We start from the raw sequence: 24,982 nt of genomic DNA, 5'->3' as shown, positions 1-24,982 counted from the left end.
ACGCCCTAAAACACCCCCTGCTTTATCGCCGATTTTAAAATCGAGACCATAATTCTAAAAATTAACATAATTCTGTATTGCGGAAGACTTGAAACTAGCGATTGAGACCATAAACTCATTATGTTAAAATCCACGTCATGCTGCGGTGGCCAATCATATAACCGGAGATCTAGTCTCGCTTTGCCAGACCATCCGCACGCAGAGGAGGGTCTGGCTAGTCCACACAGCATTCTGGGATGGGAGGAAAAAATGCTCATGTTTATTGGCATTTCTTTAAACCAATCACAATCGTTTTGGGCGGCACTAAGCTCCGCACGGAGCCGTTGCAAAAATAGTTGTGCGAGAGAAAACCGTTGTCTACATCCATGGAGAAAACACAACATGGAGAACACAACAGATTGGACAGATAGTCTAGCTGTCTGGATTTACCCTGCAGAGATCTGAGGAGCAGTTAACCATAGTCCTCACAAATCCACCGGAGTTTAAAATTCCAACACAAAGAAAGCGGAAGGAAACGGAAAATACATGCATCTGGAGGAATTTCCTGCAGCACCGAAGCAATCCCGGAAGTGGAACGTCGAGGATATAGAGTACCGGCGATCAGACTTGTCAGTGTTTTGAGCTATGGTTTGAGGCGGTGTGAGAGTCCCGTAAAGGAAACCGGGAACATCACTGTCTTTATCGCTGCCACAACAAAGTTTTAAAACACTATGAGGGTAAAAAACCCGAATCACAAGCACTGAACTTGTAACAGCCGAATGTTTCCTCACTACGTCTCGCTCGTCTCCTTTCTCTCTCTCGCTCTACTGTGAAATGAAGCTGCCTTCAAGTGCGGTCCGATACGTCATTATCAATAAACGATCTAACGGAAAACTGTGCTTTGTGGTTTGTTACACGACACAACGTCACACAAATGGGCCGTTTCATTGACACCCGCCCCCGCTGCACAACCCCAAATCGCAGATGGCTTTTTGTGGTCTGAATGCCCCGTAAGCCTCGGTCCTGACTGACAGGTCCTAAAGCGTCCCCTACTTTATCGTGTATTTTAAAATAAATGGGACTATATTTTATAAAATGAACAACATGCTGTATTGAGGGAAGACTTGAGCGATTGAGACAATAAACTCATTATGAAAATGTTTACTGAGGTAATACATTCAATATAAGAGTAATACAATCAACTGAGAAGTAGACCCATTTTCCCCATAAGCATCTTATGGATGGAGCCAGTAGAGTCGCCCCCTGCTGGACATTAGATAGAATGCAGCTTTAAGGCACTTCAGCATTGGCTTCACTTTTCAGGTACAGAAGTTGCCGCTTGGTCAACACACACAGACACATGCACACATTCACACATGCACACACACACACACACACACACACACACACACACACACACACACACACACACAGGTACTCTGAAGCACACATCTGTAAATATACAAGGAGGCAGTACATATACATGTTTGTGTGTATCGTGAAGTCCTAGCTGTGTATTAATGCTTAATTATGATAACTGTAACATCTTAATTTTCTTCACTTTCTCTGTGCAGTGTATGATAACAGGTGGCAAATGTGCTATACACCAATAAGTTAATTACAAAATAAAAAAATATGTTTTAGGAGGAGAATTAGTGTCCCCGTTTGGACTGGATTAATTTCTCGAGGGGAGGTGGGGGGGATTTTAACATTACGTGTCAGTGATCTGGGGCGTGTTTGGGTAAATTGTCTCTCCGACCCCGGTAGGGTTAGTGTGATTTTCAGAAAAAAAAACTTCAAGTCAAAATGTTTTCCCTAATCACATAGATGGAAACATATTAAAGGGGAACTATGCAGGTTTTTTAGCTTAATTTACCTTAACTCAGGGGTGTCAAACTCATGTTCACTAAGGGCCATGCTGGAAAAAGAGAATCACACCAAGGGCCAGGGGTTAGGGTTACAGTTCATTGATGTGCTTTTGTTACTGCATGTCACTTTTTAAAAACATTTTGGTAGCTTTTTACCTCATTTTTGTTGCAACTTTTTTGTGGCTTTCTCAGACATGTGTCACCTTTTTGTAAATTGGTTGCTTTTTCTGACATTTTTGTACGCTTTTTGTCGCATTTTTGTTGACATGAAGCCCTACAAAAGTCATCAAAAAGAGTTCCTTAGCCATCATAGAATTTAGCAAATCAATTTTTTTAAACAACAACCTGTTTCTCAGCCTGAATATGAAAACTCTAGCTTCTGGGGGGATTTCTGAGTCTCAGAGTTGGCAAGTCTGCCATATGTCTGCTTTGAATGTCAGGTAATTGCAGTTTAAAAAACACTTTCCTGTGTTTTTGGTTTGGCGCACAACTAGGCGGGCCAAAATTTATTGTGAACCCAAATTGATATATACGGGCCGGATCTAAATCTGTAACGGGCCGGATTTGGCCCGCAGGCCTTGAGTTTGACACATGTGCCTTAACTGAACAGCTTTGGAGTCATTGGAATGGTTATAGGACTTTTTTCGAGTTGAATGGTGGCCGTCTCGATCCCCCCTAGCACCTGTGAGCGAAAAAACACCCTTGCAACTTTCGGCTGGCAAGCCGGTGGCCTCAGCATCCGGAAGTATGGCGTGATATCAGGTCTTGCAATTTAACAAATTGCTTCAAGGAACTGCACACATACGCCCATTCAGGAACCGCTAACAAGGTAGCGATTTTTCACACTATCGTCATGGCTGAGCCAACAAAAAAAGAAGCAGAAAGCTAGGAAACAGAGAAAGAGGAAACGACAGACTGAGCGAGCGAGGAGTCAGACACAAGTAAACATCGGACCTGCTTTTTCAGAATGGCGAGAACTGAGACAAACGGAAGCCTGCTAATCCGATGCTGACCTGGCGTTCCTGCTGTTGCACTTGTAAGTATCTTTGATCAGAAACTTTATCTGCCAGAGTTTCCTGTCAGCTTGATGTTGGCAAACGCAAGTTGCTTCTGCTCCGACAGCGTTCTAAGGCCATTGTAGGAAAAAAGAATAATGTTACGGACCCGGGAGAGAAGGGTAATATTTGTAGAAAAACCTCAGTGGACATGGCTCTGTGTGTTCGCCGGCTTCTTTGAAAACAAATGCACATGACCAGAGGGAGAAGATGGGAGGGCGGGGGGAAGAGTCGCCAACAAGTTTTTACGACAGCGTTGCCAAATATCTATTCTGAAGCTGTAGGTGGAGCTCTATAGAGAAACCTTCGAGCAAAAAATGAGAAAAAATTGCCAAAACTGCGTAGCGCCTCTTTAACGCCAAAGCATAGGCCTATTTGGGAAGTGTAAGCCATAAGGAGAGTAAGAGCTCATCAAGCAGAGGAGAGAAAATAGGTTTACAAATAAACAGTTTGGTTCACTTTTAAGGTACATAAAGTAAACATTTCCAGACTCTCCAAGCTGTTGTTATCACATCCTGGGATTGTTACATTTCAAATATTAAAAGATCGTTTAACATGTGTGATTGTGTAGATGGAATACCAGATTATTATTTCAATTAGCCTATTTCTAACTTTAAAAACCTTGTGATCTGCAAGTGTCTTTATCATTTCAAGTGTTAATTGTAAAAATAAATGTTAGGACTAGGGTTGGATACCGAGACCCGGTGCTAATACGGCACCAGTGCCTTAGCGACCGGTATCTACCGGACCGAATAGCAACGCAGATTTCGGTGCCTCATTTCGGAGCCACCGATATATCTGCGCTGCTCTCTGATGCTCCGAAACAGACGTTAGAGACAACAGACACATCGCTGCACGTAACGCTAGTTAACACTACACCTGACAGCAGCTAACGTTAGCTAGCAAGTAAACACGGTTACATTGCTGACAGCTGAACGGTGTAAAGAGTGACTGTATTTCACTGGAGAGGATTCCCACAGCGGGATGTTAAGCAGTGTGCAGCTTAGCAGTCAGAAAAACAACATAAGGAAACTGGTAGCCTCGCGGTGCATTCAAAGTTATTGTAAAATACCCTTTTCCCATCTGGTGGTTGTTTTTGTCGTTCAACAGCAATTTACTGGTGAAATACGTTATTGTTATAAGTTATAGTTATTACTATATTATTAAATCATTTAATTTTGACAATATGGCCTTAGCAATAACTGTCTGTTGTTTAGTACCCTTCTTTTTTTTTTTCTTACTTTCTTAAAAAGTATCGGTTTAGGCACCAGCACCGTTTTAAAAGTATTGCTTTAGCACCGGTATCAGAAAAAACCCAAACGATACCAAACCCTAGTTGGGAAATAAAATTCCCCCATCTGGGATTAGAAAGTCTAATAATAAGACTCATTTCTGTGTGTACGCACAGTCACATGCACACACACACACACACACACACACACACACACACACACACACACACACACACACACACACACACACACACACACACACACACACACACACACACACACACACACACACACACACACTCGCAGCATGGTGAGGATGAAGTCACCGTCCACTCGTGTGTCTAGTCCTCCAGGCTTTAAAGTGAGTGGCACTGCTGTCCTGTCACCACCTTCCAAATGAAAACTCTCACAAACACGCTCGGCTAATGTGACGACACTGCCGATCCCCAACAGAAACGTATAAACACTCTCACAGCACTGATTTCACATGTCAAAGAAGAGGCCGTCAAAACAACACACAGTTAAGAGTTAAGATATTTTATTTGTCTTTTAAAAAATGTACAAAACCTGATGAGGAAAAACAAATCTGTACTGTAAACACCCAGATTGATAATGTAAAACAGATGTATATAGTATAGGTATAGAAAAATAAAACTTTCAAAGCCCTGAGTGAAGAAATTCAGACACAGATACACCTGTCAGGACAAACCTGGAGCACTGAAATCATCGACCATCGAGCGTTTTCCACGTCCAGTGCTGCGGCTCTCTGTAGTCTCACAGCCGAGGCTTGATCTGCAGCTTTTTCTCTACCGAGAGAAAAGAAGAAATTAAAAATGAAAAGAAAAAAGTATTGGCAGAGATGAAATGAACAAAAAGACAAGCGGGGTGTGTGTGTGTGTGTGTTCAATCAAGTGTAACGGACTCAGATCTTCTGTGTGTCGAATCGTGCTGAAATGCTGAGTGATGACATCTCAGCTGATGAGTAAATGAGGAAGAGAACAGGACAACAGGGATGGATCAAGGTGTGTGTGTGTGTGTGTGTGTGTGTGTGTGTGTGTGTGTGTGTGAAAGATGGCAGTCTGGCAGTGATACATTGCGTCTGAGCTAATTTATGAAAAGTGAGGAGAAGCTTGTTTGGCTGAGTTCCACCTGTAATGAGGCTTTGGGCGCTGCAGTGTGTTACTGGAGGACCACAGTGTCATTAGTAATACTTAAAAGCACAAACCAACCGGACAGAGCGGCTGGAAGGACAGCGAAATGATCACACGTGTGTGTGTGTGTGTGTTTGGGAGTATGTGTCTCACAGGGAGAGAACATGTAAACCAAAAACGTAAAGTAACGCTGCAGCCTGCCAGCTCCAGCTCGGTCGGGTTCAGAGGCGGAAAGTAACAAAGTACAATTAGTCTTAAAAAGAAAAAGATGCACGGTAGAGCTGTAATCGGGCCTTAAAGGTTAGGCCCGACAAGGCCCGAGCCCAACCGAATTGGGCCAGAGCCCGACGAGTACATTTTGATTGACAGCTTATTAAAAGCCCGAACCCGTTTACAGCCCAACATTATTCAAATGTGCGCAAGCACACAGCTCTTTTGCCTTTTGTCAAAGAACGAGTCATTTATACATTTTTTAACATCATTTATTCATGACTAACGGAGGCTATAGGCCACCTGGAAGAGTCCAAAGTTTTCCACACCTCAGACTTTGCTTTCTTAACTAACTTTCTCTACCTCCTCAGCATCATTATTTTTTGGGCATTTTCAGCCTTTATTTTGATAGGACAGCAGAAGACATGAAACGGGAAAGAGAGGGGGGAATGACCTGCAGCAAAGGGCCGCAATTCGGAGTCAAACCCGGGCCCGCTGCATCGGGGAGTAAAATCAAAACGCATCAGCTGACCGCTCCTTTACTGCGCAACCCTGAGCGCAAGGCCGAGCCCGTGTAAAATGCTAGAAATGAAGACAGGCAAAGATCGTCAGCTCTAATGCATGGACCTCAGCTGTCTTTTTCTTTCTTTTTTTTCCCACAACTCTGTAAATAGTGCCATTGTTCAACCACTTTCTTCTTTGCTGAGGCAATTTCAATCTGTAACAACACATCTCGATCTGTCGAGCTGAAATAACACTCATCTGAAAGTAAGAGATAAGCGAGTGAGACAGGCATTTGCAATTGATGTTCTGTCATCAGAATAACAAGATGCATAAGTGCCCAAGAGTATTAAGCCATGTGAGATAGTCATAACTTTAACAGAGAGAAAAAAATGGAGCACTCATGTTGTCATACAGTAGTTTTTCTTTGAAGGCTTCTGTATGTTTCCGTGTCTTTATGGATTTTTTTTCCCCAATTCAAATTTCATCGTAGGAAAAAAATATTAAATAATAAAATAAATAAAAATAATAAAATTACAATTACTCATGTCTGTACTTCTCCTTTTTAAAGTAGTATTTTTTTATTTACTTTTACTCTTACTTAAGTGTGTTTTGTTTGAAGTATTGTTATTCACTACATTTGAAATCACATCCGTTACCGAGTTAAAAAAGAAAAACGCTTGGAAAAAAATGTCACTGCAGTGAATGTTGGCAAGGGTGGGCAGTTTGTGTTCACTAACCCTAAAATCACAAGCAGGATGGAGACGGACGGGTCAGAGACAAGTGGTGCAGACTGAGCTACAAGCAAAACGGCGTTAAATTCTGACGAAGATGAACTTGAATGAAAAGCATTTTACTAAACTATACAAATGTCTTTCTAACTACCACTGCAATGGTACAAGCATTATTTAACGGTTACCTCTACATGTCAGTTTTTATAAGTTGCTAGTTTGGTCTCTCTGGGGAAACACAGCTTGCACTGCATTATAAAGCTGTTGCCTTTCTTGCACTTGAAGCCGAAGTACGGGCAGGGGTTCCCATACTTCGGCTTCAAGGGCAAGAAAGGCAACAGCTTAATAATGCAGTGCAAGCTGTGTTTGCCCAGAGCAACATGGCATCATGACTTTGCGTAACCATACACGCCACTTTCCTAAAGCCAAATGGCGTGCTATCTGTACGCATTTTGAGCTATCCACGTGTATGTCTACGCTGTATTCGGTGAATGTAAACATACACACCACGTGGCGTCACGAAAACGTGCCGTGCTATCGCGAGAACGTCACACGCATGAAAAAAAAAAAAAGGTTGGGTTTAGGAAAAGAACATTGGGAAAGGCTTTAGTAACACAAAAACACCCATACGCCACCACGAACAACCTCCTTTTGTGGACTTCCGTCCTTTCATACTACTCGCTACTGTGAAAATTCACAAATAATGTAGGTCAATGGCGGACGAACGGCAAATGACAAAAGAATTGGCGTGTCATACATACGCCACTTTATGATTTCAGTCTGCCCAGAGAGACCCAACTAGCAACTTATAAAAACTGATATCAAACATGGGCAAGCATGTAGAGCTAACGGTAAATAATACTTGGACCAGTTTTTATTGTTTACGAAAAAAGCTTTTGCTCTAATTAGCCCAGAAGACATCGGTGCATGACATCCGCAAATGCTGGTAGACACTACACCTGCGATACAAGTAAAGACCTAAAAGTGTATGATTCGGTCAAAGAAAGAGTGAGAACATCCGGGAAACGTTGGGTGACGTGGTGCGTGGTAAAAACAGGTTGAGCACAGGTGAAAGGGATTATGTGTTGCTCTGCAGTGCCAGCCAGCCAGACAGCATGCATGTGTGTGGAGCAGGTGGATGGTCGAGCCTGGTGGTGGGGGGGGGGGGGGAGGTTGGAGGGGAGAGGAGAGGCAGCCTCTCTTCTAATCCTCTATCTGTCAAGTCTGTCAACAGAGAGCTCAGCTGTGCCTCTGTCCGGCCTAAAAGCTAAATATTATTACCTCTGTCCTCGGAGCATTACTTCTCCCCTGAGCGTCATTGCGCTCTACAGCCCCGCTCTGATCATCATTATCGGTCTGCGGCTCAGACCAATCACCACTCCCCATTCTCACAGAAACCCCCCAGGAATGAGCCTGCGGCTTTCATGACAAACATGATCCTTCCGCAAAACATATCTGGACAATATGCCAGACGGTCAGCACATTTGCATTAAGTAAAGCACAGTTAGTCCTCTTAAGGAACATTTCATTTGTTGACAACCTGATTTTTCCACTTTTTCCCCCCATAATTCCTCCTCCTAAGGCTGCACGATATGAGGAAAAAATGCGATAACGTTGAATATCACAATAAATGTATTACTTGCGATAAGTAAAACAGCTATTAAAGTTAATTTTAGTACAATTGAAGTTCTGCCTTTCGGCGGCTTTCAGTAGTCCGCTAAAATACAAATCATTTCTTTCATTTTTTTCAACTAACAAAAAAATCTCATGAATCTTTCGCGATATGTCGCAGCCTTTCACGATGTGTATATTGCGCCAGTTGATATCGCGATGACGATAAAAAAAAATGTAAAACGATAGATTGTGCAGCCCTAATTCCTATCAATTAAAACATTTTAATTGATAGGAACACACACACACACACACACACACACACACACACACACACACACACACACACACACACACACACACACACACACACACACACACACACACACACACACACACACACACACACACACACAGAGTTAAAGTGTGTACACACGCTTTCCCGTTAAACTGCGTTTTTCCTGGTATTGTAAAAGACCTAGGTGTGCGTATTTGGGGGGCGGGGTGTCCTTCCTCAAGAAAATGTTCCTTTTTTCAATTAAAAAAAAGCAATTTCTCCGCACATGTTGTGTCTCTTTGTGGGATTTTGTCCCTTTTTGGTGCTTTCTGTTTCCTTTGGGGTTGTTTTGGGTCTCTGTGGTCATTTGTGAGTCGGTTTGTGTCAGTTTAGGTAAACTGCTGATTTGGAATTAAATGCGGTCCTAATGTCATAATCCCTAATGCACAGAAAATAAGTGACATACGGTAAGTAAAAGTTGAACTACAGTACCTTGACTTAGAGCTGGGCAATATATCAATATTATATCGATATATGAGACTAGTGGTTGCTTGTGATTATTTGTGTACTTGTTGTAATAATTGCTGGCTGAACCGGTCCGTGCTCGAAATCACCCCTTCCTTTGTTTCTTTTTAAAGGATTTTAACAGAAATGAGACTGTTCCACAGTTTGATTATTGGTCCCTGACTTGCAGGGTGGTGCCCCGTTTTGATTGTTTGTCGATTTGATACAGTTATTAATAACCATATTCATAACTTTATTAATATTGATAAAACATCTTTTGATAATTTGCCAATGATCAAATCTGTACCCTAAGGGAATCCAACACTAGATATTGTCTTAGATTTTGGATATCGTAATATGACATAAGTGTTGTCTTTCCACGGTTTTAAAGGCTGCATTACAGTAAAGTGATGTCATTTTCTGAACTTACCAGCCTGTTGTAACTGTCCTATTATTTACCTTTACCCACTTAGTCATTATATCCACATTACTGATGATTATTTATCAAAAATCTCATTGTGGAAATATTTTGTGAAAGCGCCAATAGTCAACACAATATCGCTGTGGTATTGATATCGAGGTATTTGGTCAAAAATATTGTGATATTTGATTTTCTCCATATCGCCTTAATAGATGTTTACAATGGACAGATGTTTACAACAGAACAAACTTCATACTTTTTATATTTGTTCTTAAAAACCTGAGCAACATGACCACAGTTTGGTTTTGTGTGCGCCACGGGACTCTGCGCTGCTCTAGGTTTCTCGGGTCATGTGTTTTCGTACCTTTAACCTGCCAGGTCTCAGCCGGCAGCGTGTCCGGTGCGTCGGCCTCCTCTGGGGAGCTGGAGAGGGAGATGAAGGACGGCAGCGCCAGAGGACCTCGGGTGGGTGTCACTGGAGCTGTCTGAGACCCCTGCGGCATGACGACAGACAGGCGGGGCCTAGAGGAGAGAAGAAACATTAGACAGGACACTTGAGGATATTGATAAACTAGTAAAATGAATCGAAATCAGGGTTCAACGCTAAGGTTTTTTTCACTTGTCCTGTCAGGCAAGTAAAAAAAAAAATTTTTACTGGCCGCTATACAATTCTCCCCGCTACCCCCCAGTCAAAAAGCATCAAAAATGTAAAAAAAAACAGCTTACATTTTTTTTGTAAATGCCAAAAGCGTTGAAAACAGCGCCACAAAAAAGCTAAATGTAAAAAGCATAAAATAAAAAATAAAAACCGCTACAAGCACCAAGCACTAAGTCCATTGTTTATTGGTGTTTTTTGTCCCCAATGGCTCCTTCCAGGCAGCGCTGCCTAGAAGGTACACTGGTTATGGTTAGGGTTAGGGTTATGGTTAGGGTTAGGTGCCTTGGAGGGAGCGGTCGCAGCGCTTCCTGGAAGGAGCCGTTGGGGACAAAAAAAAACATCGAGCAACTCAATTCTTGATTGGTCAACGGCACATTCAAATCATTTAAGCATTCTCCGACGCGGGCAAGAGAGCGATAACGTTATATATGATAGGATGATGCCCGGAGGTTGTTGAACCCTGCAATGTAATGATGATTCTTGTCAACGATGAGTGAGCTGTGTGCAGCCTGCTTCCCTGACCTCTTAGAGGGCTCCTTGGTTCGGCCTCTCTTGGCTGAGGCGGTGGCCGTGGCGGTGTTGCTGGCGCTCCGTTTGGCTCGTTGGCGGTGCTGCAGTTTGCAGCGGGCTCCTCGAGGGCAGGACGCCGTCTTAGAGAAGTCTGGACACACCAGAGTGTGTTTCTTCTTACACTGGTAGTCAGAGACATGGGAAAATATGAAGAAACTGGAAGTCACTTACTGCTCGTCACAGAGACACACAGGCTGGGTTTATGGCGGCTGAGTGCTCTGTGCTCTCATTTTTACAGGACAAGCTGCAGCCAATAGAACAAAACAGTGTTCCCTCATGATCATGGCTTTCTCCAAAATGACTAATTCAAAATTGGATGTGTAGTGCCTTTTAAAGCAACAGATCTAAACGTTCACGTTTAAACCATAATGGGACGCTCTCGAAAAGATAATGCTCTTTCTTGTATTCCCTCAAAGAGATGAAACGGGTTTTTTTCTGTATTGAGTAGTGCTCTAATGATCTCACCACACAAAAGTTAAAGGACTTGTGTGGCAGCATTTCAAATAAGCAAAGGAGGACATATCCTGATTTACCTACTTGATATTTTTTCCCGTTATTCCATCCACTCTTTTGTAAGTTAGGACTTCCAAGAGACTCTCTTTCATCACCCTCTCCTTTAACACGCAAGTTGAGCAAGTGTGGGTCACAGTTAGCGTCATTCTGGCGAGCATTGTGCCATGGGAGAGCGAGCTTTCACATGCATGTTTGCAACCGAGTGTGTATGACAGTGTAATACGGGTGTAAATTGGTCGCTTCATTCTCCCCGAGATCCGATCCCTCCCACCTGTCAGAAAAGCTAATTATATTCACTCTGGGGTGCAGGCTGCGAGGAGTGTGTGTGTATGTGTGTGTGTGGAGGGGTAAGGAAAGAGGACATAGTGTGTATATCGGGGGATGTGTGTGTGTGTGTGTGTGTGTGTGTGTGTGTGTGTGTGTGTGTGTGTGTGTGTGTGTGTGTGTGTGTGTGTGTGTGTGTGTGTGTGTGTGTGTGTGTGTGTGTGTGCGTGTAGGGATATTGAGATCGATTACCAGGAACACTATGGACTATGGGTCTACTCTCTCCGGAACCCGGCAGCCCTGACTTGCTGCCACCAGAGCCTCTCTCATCGCCCTCACACCCATGTTCCTGCACCCCTGGGTGCCAGGGCAGCCCGGGGTCAGTTTTCTGTCAAATGTTTCTCCGGATCATCTTATAGGGCTGCGGTTTTGACACAACGTTTTTACTCAACATATCGGATCTGCTGCAGGTGTCAGTAACGTTCATCGTCTTATATTTGGTGTCTGACATCACTGCTGAACCCGTCAGGTCCACATAGGGCCGAAATATAGACTCATATTCTTCATTTGTTTGAGTTGTGTTGTGGACATTTTTACGCGATTTATCTCCCAATTCTTTTTTAACCATTTATGGGTTAGTGAAAAATGTCCATCATAATTTCTCAGAGCTGACGATATCTTCAGACAAAAATCTAAATTATATAAAACCACATTGGAGAAATTGGAACAGAGAATGTTTGGCTTTTTTTGCTTGATGAACAACTTAAATTATGAATAAAATCAAATAATAAACATCTAAATTCTTGATTTACTTTTTTTATGTAGCACAAAGTTTTTTTCATCTATTTGAACAACCAAAAGCAAAAAGTACTTTACATTGTTCCCTGAATTCTTTTGAAAAAAGTGACAGTAGCTTTTTGATGTCCTATTTATTACCAGGCAGTGGAGAGAGTGTCCAGTTTTAAATGTATTGGCACCACCATATGTCAGTCCCTGAAGTGGTGGGTCAACACCAACCTCATTATAAACAAAGCCCACCGGAGGCTTCACTTTCTGCGCCAGCTCGGGAAGTTTGGTGTAGCCAGGGATGCAATGCTTAAATTTTACAGAGCCACAGTGGAAAGCGTGCTAGTCTCCTCCATCGCTGCTTGGTCCGGTAACTCCACCTCTTCAGAGAGGAAGCAGTTGGAGAAGGTGGTGCTCACCACAGAAAGGAACACGCTGATTTATTGGGACTTTGTCTTATTCACCATGTCCCCCAGAGTTAGATAAGTCCATACATACCCTTCTCATCTCCGTGCGTGTCGTAACTCTTTCTGACAGCCCCACCGCTAGCTTAGTCTAGCACAGATCCTGGAGGTAACCGGCTCCATCTAGCCTACTGCTCCCAATAAGTCACAAAATAACGCCAACATGTTCCTATTTACATGTTGTGATTTGTATAGTCACAGCGTGTACAAATTAGGGGTGCACAATATATTGACTCAATATCGTTATTGCGATATCACGTTGTGCGATATTATACCGGAAGTCTTGTGATAATTACGCCATTTTGTTTACATTGCATCCCGCCCGCGATATTACGAATCCCACTATGGCCACGCCAAGACCCGCCCTTCAACAGCGTTCACACACTACTATTGGCCAGGCGTCCATGCTTACATGTACAGGTCCTATCCCCTGACCAATCCCCTAACCCTAACCTTAACCACTCGAGGTGAAATGCCTAACTCCAACCAATCGAGCTGCTTCGTAGGGCGTCTACACTCTTTGATGCACCTCTGGAAAATACACATCACTTGGTAGCGTTGCAATTCCCCGACTCATTTCCTGGTTCTCCTTCTCCATAAACAACATGAAGTCAAGGAGAGGGTTAACTTTTCCAGCTCCAGATTTCCCACCGTGTTCAGAAAGAACAGGGGAGACACTTTGGTTCTCTCCCTATAATGTTAGAGTCGCTACTCACTCCGAAGAAAAATGCCGTCACTCTCTCACTTCTTCCTCGCTCTACCACACACACACACCGGCTGGCTCGACGCACACACTAACGGAGAAGTATAAACAAACATCAGCTGCGTGGAGCGCCTTATTTAGGTGCCACTTAAATGCCTGCGCTTGTCTCTGATGATCCGAAAACGGACCTTAGAGGGAACTGAAACATCGCCGCACGGGAGGCTAGTTAAACACTTGGCATTAGCTAGTTAGCGCTACACCTGACACCAGGTAACGTTAGCCTACCGTTAGCTAGCAGCTAACCGAGCATTTCAACAGAGTAAAAAAATGAGGTAAAAATGCTGACAGCTAAACGGTGAAGAGTGTGTCTGTATTTCACTTGAGATAACTGTAACACACTGTAGCACACTTGAGATAACTGTAACACTGTATATATATATATATATATATATATATATATATATATATATATATATATATATATATATATATATATATATATATATATAAAGCCCCTTTGGCCTCGCCAGCCTCGTGCTGCATTCAAAGTAATTGTAAAATACCATTTTCCCTGCCAGTGTTTTTTTTTTTTTTTTTTGTCGTTAACAGGAATTTACTGGTGAAATAAGATATTGTTATAAGTTATTGTTATTACATTTTTAATAAATCATTACATTTTAAATATACAGTACAGGCCAAAAGTTTGGACACACCTTCTCATTCAATGCGTTTTCTTTATTTTCATGACTATTTACATTGTAGATTCTCACTGAAGGCATCAAAACTATGAATGAACACATATGGAATTATGTACTTAACAAAAAAGTGTGAAATAACTGAAAACATGTCTTATATTTTAGATTCTTCAAAGTAGCCACCCTTTGCTTTTTTTGATAACTCTGCAAACCCCTGGTGTTCTCTCAATGAGCTTCATGAGGTAGTCACCTGAAATGGTTTTACCTTCACAGGTGTGCTTTGTCAGGGTTAATTAGTGGAATTGTTCCCTTATTAATAAAAAAAGCAAAGGGTGGCTACTTTGAAGAATCTAAAATATAAGACATGTTTTCAGTTATTTCACACTTTTTTGTTAAGTACATAATTCCATATGTGTTCATTCATAGTTTTGATGCCTTCAGTGAGAATCTACAATGTAAATTGTAAATACAAAACGCATTGAATGAGAAGGTGTGTCCAAACTTTTGGCCTGTACTGTATGTATATATTATATATATATATACATATATCATTCTTTCAATTCAGGCAACATTTTAAATGTATTGTTTTAGCACTGGGAAATCTGAAATCTATTTTCGATGTGTTTTCCCATAACTTTAATTTTACATATGTTTAAAAATATCGAAATTAATATCGATATCGAAATATTCATTATCGATATCGCAATATTACATTTTTTTTCACTTATTGGGGGCAGTAGGCTAGTTGGAACCGGTTACCTCCAGGATCTGTGCTAGGCTAAGCTACCGGTGGGGCCGTCGGACAGAGTTACAACACGCACGGAGATGAGAAGGGTATGTATGGACTTACAGTATCTAATTCTGTACTAAATGCACCTATAGACTGCACAATCCACTTTATGGGAAGTAGCAATAGCACAAGTTCTTCACAGCTTTTTACTGGTTTGAACTATTTCCACCAGGGCTGCGGAGCTGACTGTAAGATAACTGTGATCCTGACTTCTTGTCGTTTTATTAGACTTCACTTTCTGTGATAAAGACAGTTTACGCCTACTGAGGTGCTTTAAACTGAGTATTTCTTATGAACAGGCACACTGGCTGACCAATCAGACATTTTTAGGCACTTTTTTGCTCACAGACCTGCAAATGTTACCGTTTTTTAAGACAAATCCTTTATTTAGATTGCAAGCTGATGTGTTGTTCTTCTTAATATTATAATGATATAATTCACTTTAATTTATGTGTCTTTAATAAAAGTGTTGATTTGACGTTAAAAAAATGTGTTTTTCTGTTCATTTGATTGCATCCATTCAAAGATTGATGTGTAGTCGTGGATTACAATTATGATCTCAGTATTGAGCTTAATTATTTTTACTTTACAAACCTAAACGCATTGTATTACTGTGCTTGTATTACTTGTATTACATTGTATTATCATGCTCATCCTATGTATTCTTTCACATATCACTCAAGTCAAGACTACCTCCAAACCTACTTTGACTTCAAGAGAAAAGTGTGATGACGGGACAACAGGAGATAACAAAGCCAAAGCCCTTTCAGTGTGAGAAACAGAAAGTGTATGAGAAATTGACTGTAAAAGCTCAGTCTGCTCCATACATCCTCATTTTCATAAAAAGACAGACAGAGAGAGAGAGAGAGAGGAGAGAGAGAGAGAGAGAGAGGGAGGGAGAGAGAGAGAGAGAGAGCTGGGAAATGGGAGGAAAAAGTTAAAGTGGACAGAACATCTTTATCCCACCCCAAGTTAACAATTTTCCACTTGATTTAAGGAATGCTGGGATGTCTCTGGGGCCTATTAGAGAGCTCTCTGCTGGGCCAAAACCAGGAGGAGTCAGCACATTTAACAAGAGGCTAAGAGAATGAGCAAAAGAAGCAAAAGAGAAAGAGAGTGAGGGAGGGTAGGAGACGGAAAAGACAGCAAAATAAAAAAAAGGACATCACATGCATTTACATTTTGGGCATAAAGCCGACACTCACGTCTAGAGCAACTTACAGTGAGTAGAACAGGATTATAAATGAGCTTGGGTTGCTGGAATATTAACATAGAGGGGGTAATGTTAAGAAAATGAAAGTTCACACTGTTACTACTATCTTAGGTCGTGTTCAGACTGACATCAGCAAAAAATATTGCAGCCTCCTTTTCTCATTTACTTGAGATGACAGCACTGTGTTGATGCAGTGGGGATGGGACACAAATGGATCCTTTGAAAAGATGTAACATCATCCAATGCAAAGCAACGTCACTGGGGAACACATCATCATGGCCAATCACGTATGTGCAAGCAATCATTTCAGTTAGAACTCTTTGTAACCACAACTGTAAAATGTTTACTGCATGCTTCATACAGACATGAAAAAGTTACTGTAGCTTGGGACAAGTTACTGTAGCCTGGGACAAGTTTCTGTAGCCAGGGACAAGTTACTGTAGCCTGGGACAACTGACTGTAGCCCGGGACAAGTTAATGTAGCCCGGGACAAGTTAATGTAGCCCGGGACAAGTTATTGTAGCCTGGGATAAGTTATAGTCTGGGACAAGTTACTGTAGCCTGGGACAAGTTACTGTAGCCCGGGACAAGTTATAGTCTGGGACAACTGACTGTAGCCCGGGACAAGTTACTGTAGCCCGGGACAAGTTACTGTAGCCTGGGACAAGTTATAGTCTGGGACAAGTTACTGTAGCCTGGGACAAGTTACTGTAGCCCGGGACAAGTTATAGTCTGGGACAAGTTACTGTAGCCCGGGACAAGTTATAGTCTGGGACAACTGACTGTAGCCTGGGACAAGTTACTGTAGCCTGGGACAAGTTACTGTAGCCCGGGACAAGTTATAGTCTGGGACAACTGACTGTAGCCTGGGACAAGTTACTGTAGCCTGGGACAAGTTATAGTCTGGGACAACTGACTGTAGCCTGGGACAAGTTACTGTAGCCTGGGACAAGTTACTGTAGCCCGGGACAAGTTATAGTCTGGGACAACTGACTGTAGCCCGGGACAAGTTACTGTAGCCCAGGACAAGTTATAGTCTGGGACAAGTTACTGTTCCCCGGGACAACTGACTGTAGCCTGGGACAAGTTACTGTAGCCCGGGACAAGTTACTGTAGCCCAGGACAAGTTATAGCCTGGGACAACTGACTGTAGCCTGGGACAAGTTACTGTAGCCCGGGACAAGTTACTGTAGCACAGGACAAGTTACTGTAGCCCAGGACAAGTTATAGTCTGGGACAAGTTACTGTTCCCCGGGACAACTGACTGTAGCCTGGGACAAGTTACTGTAGCCTGGGACAAGTTATAGTCTGGGACAAGTTACTGTTCCCCGGGACAACTGACTGTAGCCTGGGACAAGTTACTGTAGCTCGGGACAAGTTACTGTAGCCCGGGACAACTGACTGTAGCCCGGGACAAGTTACTGTAGCCCGGGACAAGTTACTGTAGCCCGGGACAAGTTACTGTAGCCCGGGACAAGTTACTATAGCCTGGGACAAGTTATAGTCTGGGACAAGTTACTGTTCCCCGGGACAACTGACTGTAGCCCGGGACAAGTTACTGTAGCCCAGGACAAGTTACTGTAGCCTGGGACAAGTTATAGTCTGGGACAAGTTACTGTTCCCCGGGACAACTGACTGTAGCCCGGGACAAGTTACTGTAGCCCGGGACAAGTTATAGTCTGGGACAACTGACTGTAGCCCGGGACAAGTTACTGTAGCCCAGGACAAGTTACTGTAGCCTGGGACAAGTTATAGTCTGGGACAAGTTACTGTTCCCCGGGACAACTGACTGTAGCCCGGGACAAGTTACTGTAACCTGGGACGCGTCGATCCAGGTAACAAATTTGATAAAATTGCTGTGTTTCTGCAGATACCGATGTCGGGGGAATAGGACAGTGGCCTTTCCCGAGTTAATGCATGTCAAGATGCTGCTAGTGTGGGTTTCCCTTGAAAAAAGAAATAAAAAAAGTACAAGACAGGAAAGGGCAGGTTTTAGAGTACAGGAAGGATAAATGTATCTTTTCTGGTCTGTCACCTCGTCTTCTGTTGAAAGCTGAATGTAAAAGAGAATGGAGCTACCACTAGGTTTTGTACCTGCATGGTAGGAGTAACTCTCAGTAGTTATGTGCGTCTCCGTGTGCATTTCCAAAACAGTTTGTTTAAAATAGTCTCGTCACACAAAACAAAAGGGCCGAGAGATTTAGCGCCAACTGTTAAAAATGTAAATGGAGCTGTAAAGTTAAGTTTTTGAGGTGAAAAAATAAAGAGAAACTGCGTTAAAAAGGGTAAAACCACAGATTAATTTGGCTAAATAGCCGATCAGACAGCTCTCTAATACCGACACTGACACTGTTACAACATGCTGAATCAGTAGCCATTGATAAGCGCCAATAAGAGATGACGCTCTGATGGCTTACTGTCGGCTTATCGTGTCAGGAAGCTGGGATAAAAATGGACCTGATACAGGAGCCACATTTGAGGTAATGAAAAAAGGAAATAATTAAAAAACGTGTGGTGTGGAGTAAAGAAATGAGAGGGACAATTAGGAAGGCAGAGACAGATCCTGCGAGGTGGAGGATGAGCGGGAGACAAAAGCCAGGAGGAGGATGGAGGAGAGGAGCAGACTTAACCCCTGAGCTGCTGGAGTGTCTGCCTGCCTGGCCCATAGTGCCATCCTCAGCAGTTTTCCCATCTATAATTACTGCCTGCTATCCATCATAGAGCCACCAGAGCCTCACAGCACAGCGCTCCATAAACACACACACACACACACACACACACACACACACACACACACACACACACACACACACACACACACACACACACACAAACATACGCACACAGGGGGAAAATCACAGACCTAAGCACTTCAGCTAATAGAATAAATATTAATATCCCTTTTGTTTTCTATATCCTCATTTCCCCATACACTATTTAAATGAGGTCTGACAGTGTGAAAAAGCATCTGTTTCACACTCCACGCTCAAAAAGAGGCAGAGAACGGAGGGGAGAGGGGGAGACAAAGGGAGGTAAAAAACACAGGAAGGGGGGAGCAAGGGAGAGTGTGCTTGAGGTGGATGCGGGGACAGTGTGTGTGTGTGTGTGTGTGTGTGGGGGGGACTCGGGTGTCCTCAGTAATGTGTAGGTGGCTCTCTGTTACCCATCAGGCCTGCAATGTGTCACTCAGACACTACAGTTATGCCATTATGGACTGCCACCCCCTGCAGCTGTTGCTGCCTGTGTGCCACTGTGTGTGTGTGTTTGTGTGTGTGTGTGTGTGTGTGTGTGTGTGTGTGTGTGTGTGTGTGTGTGTGTGTGTGTGTGTGTGTGCGTGCGTGCGTGCGGAAGATTGGTTACCAAACTACTTGTTTACCTGAGCCTCAGTTTAACTTCAGTGGAACTGTATACATGTTCAACAATGTAATTAAAAGTTAAAGTGAACTACACGGCTTAGACAAAGAACTTACAGTCAAGTAATGACGTCAAGACAGTGCTGAACTCCGCCAGGTGTTGCTGAAAAATGTCAATCAGTGTTTCCCAAAGCCCAATATGACATCTTCAAAGTCTCGTTTTGTCCACAACTCACAGATATTGGGCCCTATTTAAACAAACTCAGCGCAGGGCGTGAAGCGCCTGGGGCAGGTGGAATGAGCACAAATCCACTTTTGCTAGTTTAACAGCGGGAAAAAGGGTCTGTGTGCCGAGCGCATGGTTTTAAAGGGTTGTACTTAGTGTCTTCATTAATCATAGGTCTGTTTTGGGCGTAACATGCAATAAACCAATCAGAGTGTCCCCTCCCATTCCCTGCCAGGCGCGTTTGGACCTTGGGACATTGCTGTTATGATGGAGGATTTGCTGAGCAGGAAGGAGAGATGTTCACGAGAAGAAACTGATCTGCTCGTGTCTGAAGTGAAAGCCCGCTAGCAGATCATGTCATAATACTATTTCACATTGTAATATACTGTCTTTTGCATGTTTGTGTGCTGCTGTGCGTCCCTGTGCGTGTAACAAGCATAGCGTGCACGATGCCTAGGCGCATTTTACTAATGCGCTGTTAAAATAACAATGAAACGCTGCGCTATTGACTTTAGACCAGGTTTTTGTTGGTCAATGGCGCGATCACTTTTCCGCTGCCTCAAGATAGCGATACGCCAAGAATTCACTTGAACACACCTCCCTGTAAGACCAGCACGCCCATGGGTGCACAGATGGGCGCAGGTGCCTTTGCCATTTAAACGAAGTGTGCGCTGGACGGGAAATTGACAACTGCGTCGGTCTTAAACTAGCAAAGACACTTGCGTCGAGAATTTGTATCAAAATAGTTGGTGAGACAGATGTAGTTGACAACTGATCGATTCATCGATTGATCTTTGCAGCTCTATTCTTGTGTTCATGTTGTTTGCTTTGGCTGGATAAAAGAGTACAGTACTCATACAGTACGGTCATAATGAGCCTGCCTCAGATTGAATGTCTTCAGTGTGTTTGTGTGGTACCTTCTCTCCCTCAGGACAGTAGCCTTTGACAAAGTCCTCACACACTTCAGCTTTGCGGGACACGTAGACGTGACTGTAGGGACAGTCGCTGTTGTTACAGATTCCCTTCAGGAAGTAGGAACATACCGGCATCTAGAGAGAGTCAGACACAAATAAGGAAGCCATCTGAACACTGTTCATAGCACTTGACAAAGACAGGGTGAAAAGAGGCGTCCTATCAAACATTTAGTACATTCTACAAAATGAAACATTACAGAGCCCTACATGGGGGAATTGGAATACATCATCCCCTTTTGTCATGTCAAAATATAATTATAAATCTGGCTTGTGTTGGTGGGGTTGAAGCTGCCCATAACTTTGTGATTATTGGCTAAAAAGAGATTGAATTGATTTTGGGTATCATTTTGAATCGAGCACTTTTGTTCCTTGGCATTCTTCCTGAAGACATATCAGAGAATAAATTGGGATTTGCATCTGACGGCAAAAAAAAAAAGTCTCCTGGTTGCAACCACAGCCTCCAAATACTGGGCAACAAAAAGAAACGGAAGAAATGTGTTTTGTCGTGGAGGAGATGACACCGATACGCCAGTTAAGAACAGTGCTTCGGTTTCCTTTACACATTTTATTTTCCATTTTGTTTGTGTTCTCCATCAAGACCGCCTCCCCACGAGGTGTGCAATCAAAAAGAAATCAACGTAAAGAAAGAACACGACACGGAGAGATTACATGAGATTATACGAGTTTGTTAACAGACACGCGGTCCTAAAACCACCGCCATGTACCAAGTTCAGACATGTCTCGCGTGCCAAGCAATCCGTCACACTGAGCAGTTAAATGACCTTAATTGCAGTTGACAGCGGCAGAGTGAGAGTGAATGTGTGTCGGGACAGCACGTGTGCGGTGTGTGTGTCTGTGTGCAGAGAGATCTACTGTTTGGTGTGCGGGGGCGAGTCTTGTGGATGCCGGTCTAATATACCTCAGAGGGAGTTCGGTGAAGAAAGATGGGGGAAGGCGTGGAGTGTGAGTGGGACTCCTCCTTGTTGGGACGGGATCAGTTCTACCCAATTAACTGCTACAGAAATATTTATCCAGGCTGCAGCTCGTCCAGCTCACATGTTGTGTTTATGTGCTCTGGATGTGGGCACAGCCCGGGCCAGTGGTGGAGGGAGGGGGAATGGGGGGGGGTGTCCCCCCGTGTGTGTGTATGTGTGTGGGGGGGTAATGCTAGGGGATTAGGCTTGGGGGTGTCTGGTTTAGAGGTATTTGTGGTAGTGTGGGGGCAGGAGGGTGGGGTGCAGGACTCAAGATTCTGGCTCACCTATCCTCACTAGTGCCCGGATTAGGTTCGGATGCCTGATGGATGCACCCCACTCCACCCCCACCTTAAAATCAACCCCACTTCTATCCCAAGACCCCCATACAGTTCTGCTTAAGGGCTCCACGTGTAATAAGAGCAGGAGTATCCTGTGGAGGGATGGGCCAAAGGTTTTGGGGTGAGGGGAGGCTGTTGGAGAGGTGGCATTACAAACAGACAGCTGGGCTCTCAGCACTTACAGGCAGCACTGTGACAACCAACACAGGTGCAGGGCATTGTGTGTGTGTGTGTGTGTGTGTGTGTGTGTGTGTGGAGGGTGAGGCAGAGCACCTGTTCTAGGGTTGTTTGTCTAAAGGGAAAAGAAAAAAGAAAAGAAAAAACGCTTTCCCTTTTTAAGTGGCTACACTTTCCCCTAGACTAGCAAGAGTGCTGCTGACACACGCACACACACACACACACACACACACACACACAAAATATCAATATGATTAGTTGTTGAGATATTCAAGATCGAGTTTCATTTTGCTGTATTTTCAAACCAGCCCGACACCCGTTCTTCACTCACACATTTGATTAGTTTTTTTTTCTTCTTTTTCTTCCAGCAGTGCACACTCACACAGCTACACACTTTGACATGATGAGCGAGGGGAAAGCAATACACCTGCTAGTGTGTAGATTGAACAGGTGACCCTCAGTCACCAGCTCTAACCTCCAGGCTGCCCGTCTACCCGTAAGAAACAGAATCAGATTTATTGCCAAAGTAAGTTTTCACTTGCACGGAATTTGCCTCGGTGTGTTTGGTGCATACGATACATCCAATGAAATAAAGAATAAACAATAGAGCAAAGTACTGCAACAGTTAAGGACAAAAATATAGAATATAAATATTAAAACTAAACAATGCACGCATGCAGGAAATCGTCACATGTCTGACTCAAACCCCGGACCTCTGCGTCGAGGCATAAGCCTCTCAGTATATGTGCGGCTGCTCTACCCACTGAGCCAACCCGGCCACTCAATGTGTACAAAATATTAATGTGGATGTGCAAATGTTCAAAGTATACTATATATAATACGTGCAATGGTCAGGGATAGTGTACCAGGATGTGTATTAATGTAACATGAAGTGAGTGTGGGTGGGGGGGGTTGAGAGTCTGTCAGTGGGGGTCACCAGGCCTTGTTGATGAGGCCCAATGCAGCCGGGAGCCCCTCTCTGAACCCTGCATCAGGACAAGTCTGCCTCACGCCTTCCTGTATCATGGAAAAAGGAGCCGTGCCAAGAACACAAATAGGATCCATGAGGACTGTCCATAATAGTGGGTCACCCTATACCGACGTACACACTGCAACCCTGCAAGGAAAACCTATAAAACACTATGTTGTGGAAACCTAAGTGTGCGTGTGGGAGCACCTTACCTTCTCCTTAGCCAACTTATGGGAGAATGGGCAGGTCCCGTCTGCCTGCTTGCACGTTCCTCGCAGAAACCTGCACAGAAACAACAGGAAAAAGAAGTCTGACAACGCAGAAACTAATACAGAGGCAAAGTGAGAAGAGCTGCTGGTTTTTGGAAATGTTTTTTGTGTGTTTTAACTTGCCATTTGAAAGTTTTTGTTTTGTTTTAATGATATCTTCAATGTACCTCAACAGAGAAACACAGGCATCTCATGTATAATCATAGACTGTAAAAATAATGGAACATTTTTCCAGGGCTGAAAAGTAAAGCCAATACAGAAGTGCCTTAACCCTTGTGTTGACTTCGGGTCAAATTGACCCGTTTTCAATTTTTGTTTTATATCAGAAAATATGGGACGTAGAAATAAGCGCTGAAAATGTGTAGAAGAAAAATTTTACAATTTAAAACGTGGGAAAAAGCAAAAACAAAAGGCATCAAAAACGTCAGAAAAAAGTTTTTTCACAAGGGTTAAACCTGCATTAGATCTAGTTTCCAGCAGGGGGCGACTCTACTGGTTGCACAGACAAAAAAAGTCTGTTTCTACTGAAGTCTATTTATTACCTCGGTAAACATTATCCAAACGATTGTATGGTCTCAATCGCCAGTTTTAAGTGTTCTTCAATACAGTATAATAATAATTTTGTAAATTATGGTCCCATTTCTTTTAGATGATAAATCTAGACGATAAAGCTATAGGACCTGTCAATCAGGACAGAGGCTTGGGCCCTGTGAACATTAAAATATCCGTCAACTTGTTTTTGGACGTTGTCCATGTTTTCGTCTTAAACTTTGACCCTCTCACAGTGTGTTTTTACTGGTGTGTTTAATTGGAACATTGGGTTGCCAAAAAAATTTCTTTCATTCTGGTCAGAGTTAGGGGTACATGATATATCGACTCAGTATCCTTATCGCAATATCACATGGTGCAATATTATATCAAAAGAGTCGCAGTAAGTATGCAATATTTAGTTTATTTTCTTTTTATTTATTTATTTATTTATTTATTCATCTTGGACCAGTCCAATATGACAGTCAGTTGAAATAAACCTTGTGTTGTAAGAAAACTTGTTTTATTTGATTTATTTTCATGCGTTTTCCCGTAACTTTTGTAATTTTACATATGTTTAAAACTATCAAAATTAATAACAAACCGCAATATTCATAATCGATATCGCAATATCAGATTTTGTCAATATTGTCCAACCCTGAGTTCTGCCAACCAAGCTAGCAGCGTTAGCTGCTAACCTAAGGGAAAGTCTGCCGATTTTCAACAAGCTACGTGTACTGCTGGTTGAAAATCACCAACTTCCCCTCTTTAGAGTTTAGCTTAGCGCAGCGCCATTGCAACCACAAACCCTGGCTTGGCCGCGTCATCCTACCCGGCTCCACCCTCTCGTCTAAAATCATCACATCCGGTTGCAAAAAAAACAAGATGGCGATGCCCGTATCGCCAAACCTGAGGCTTCAAAACGGCAGTCCACAAACCAATGGGTGACGTCAAGGATGCCACATCCACTATTT

The 24,982-nt window shown here is 43.1% G+C and overlaps 1 protein-coding gene across 1 annotated transcript in view; it reads right to left on the bottom strand.

The window, feature by feature from the left end:
- Nucleotides 1-4,655: 4,655 nt before the first annotated feature.
- zc3h3 (zinc finger CCCH-type containing 3) overlaps nucleotides 4,656-24,982 on the bottom strand; it is a 93,937-nt gene continuing 73,610 nt past the window's right edge. Inside the window, exons 8-12 of the mRNA XM_028588197.1 lie at nucleotides 23,424-23,493; nucleotides 20,693-20,824; nucleotides 10,721-10,890; nucleotides 9,905-10,062; nucleotides 4,656-4,940 (exon numbers count right to left, since the gene is read on the bottom strand). Of these exons, the coding sequence (XP_028443998.1) occupies nucleotides 4,909-4,940; nucleotides 9,905-10,062; nucleotides 10,721-10,890; nucleotides 20,693-20,824; nucleotides 23,424-23,493 (562 nt within the window). The 3' untranslated portion in view covers nucleotides 4,656-4,908. The remainder of the gene's footprint in view (nucleotides 4,941-9,904; nucleotides 10,063-10,720; nucleotides 10,891-20,692; nucleotides 20,825-23,423; nucleotides 23,494-24,982) is intronic.

Source organism: Perca flavescens, chromosome 9 (genome assembly GCF_004354835.1).
Source record: "Perca flavescens isolate YP-PL-M2 chromosome 9, PFLA_1.0, whole genome shotgun sequence".
In the NCBI taxonomy this organism is placed as follows: domain Eukaryota; kingdom Metazoa; phylum Chordata; class Actinopteri; order Perciformes; family Percidae; genus Perca; species Perca flavescens.
This window is presented reverse-complemented; position numbering and strand designations above follow the sequence as displayed.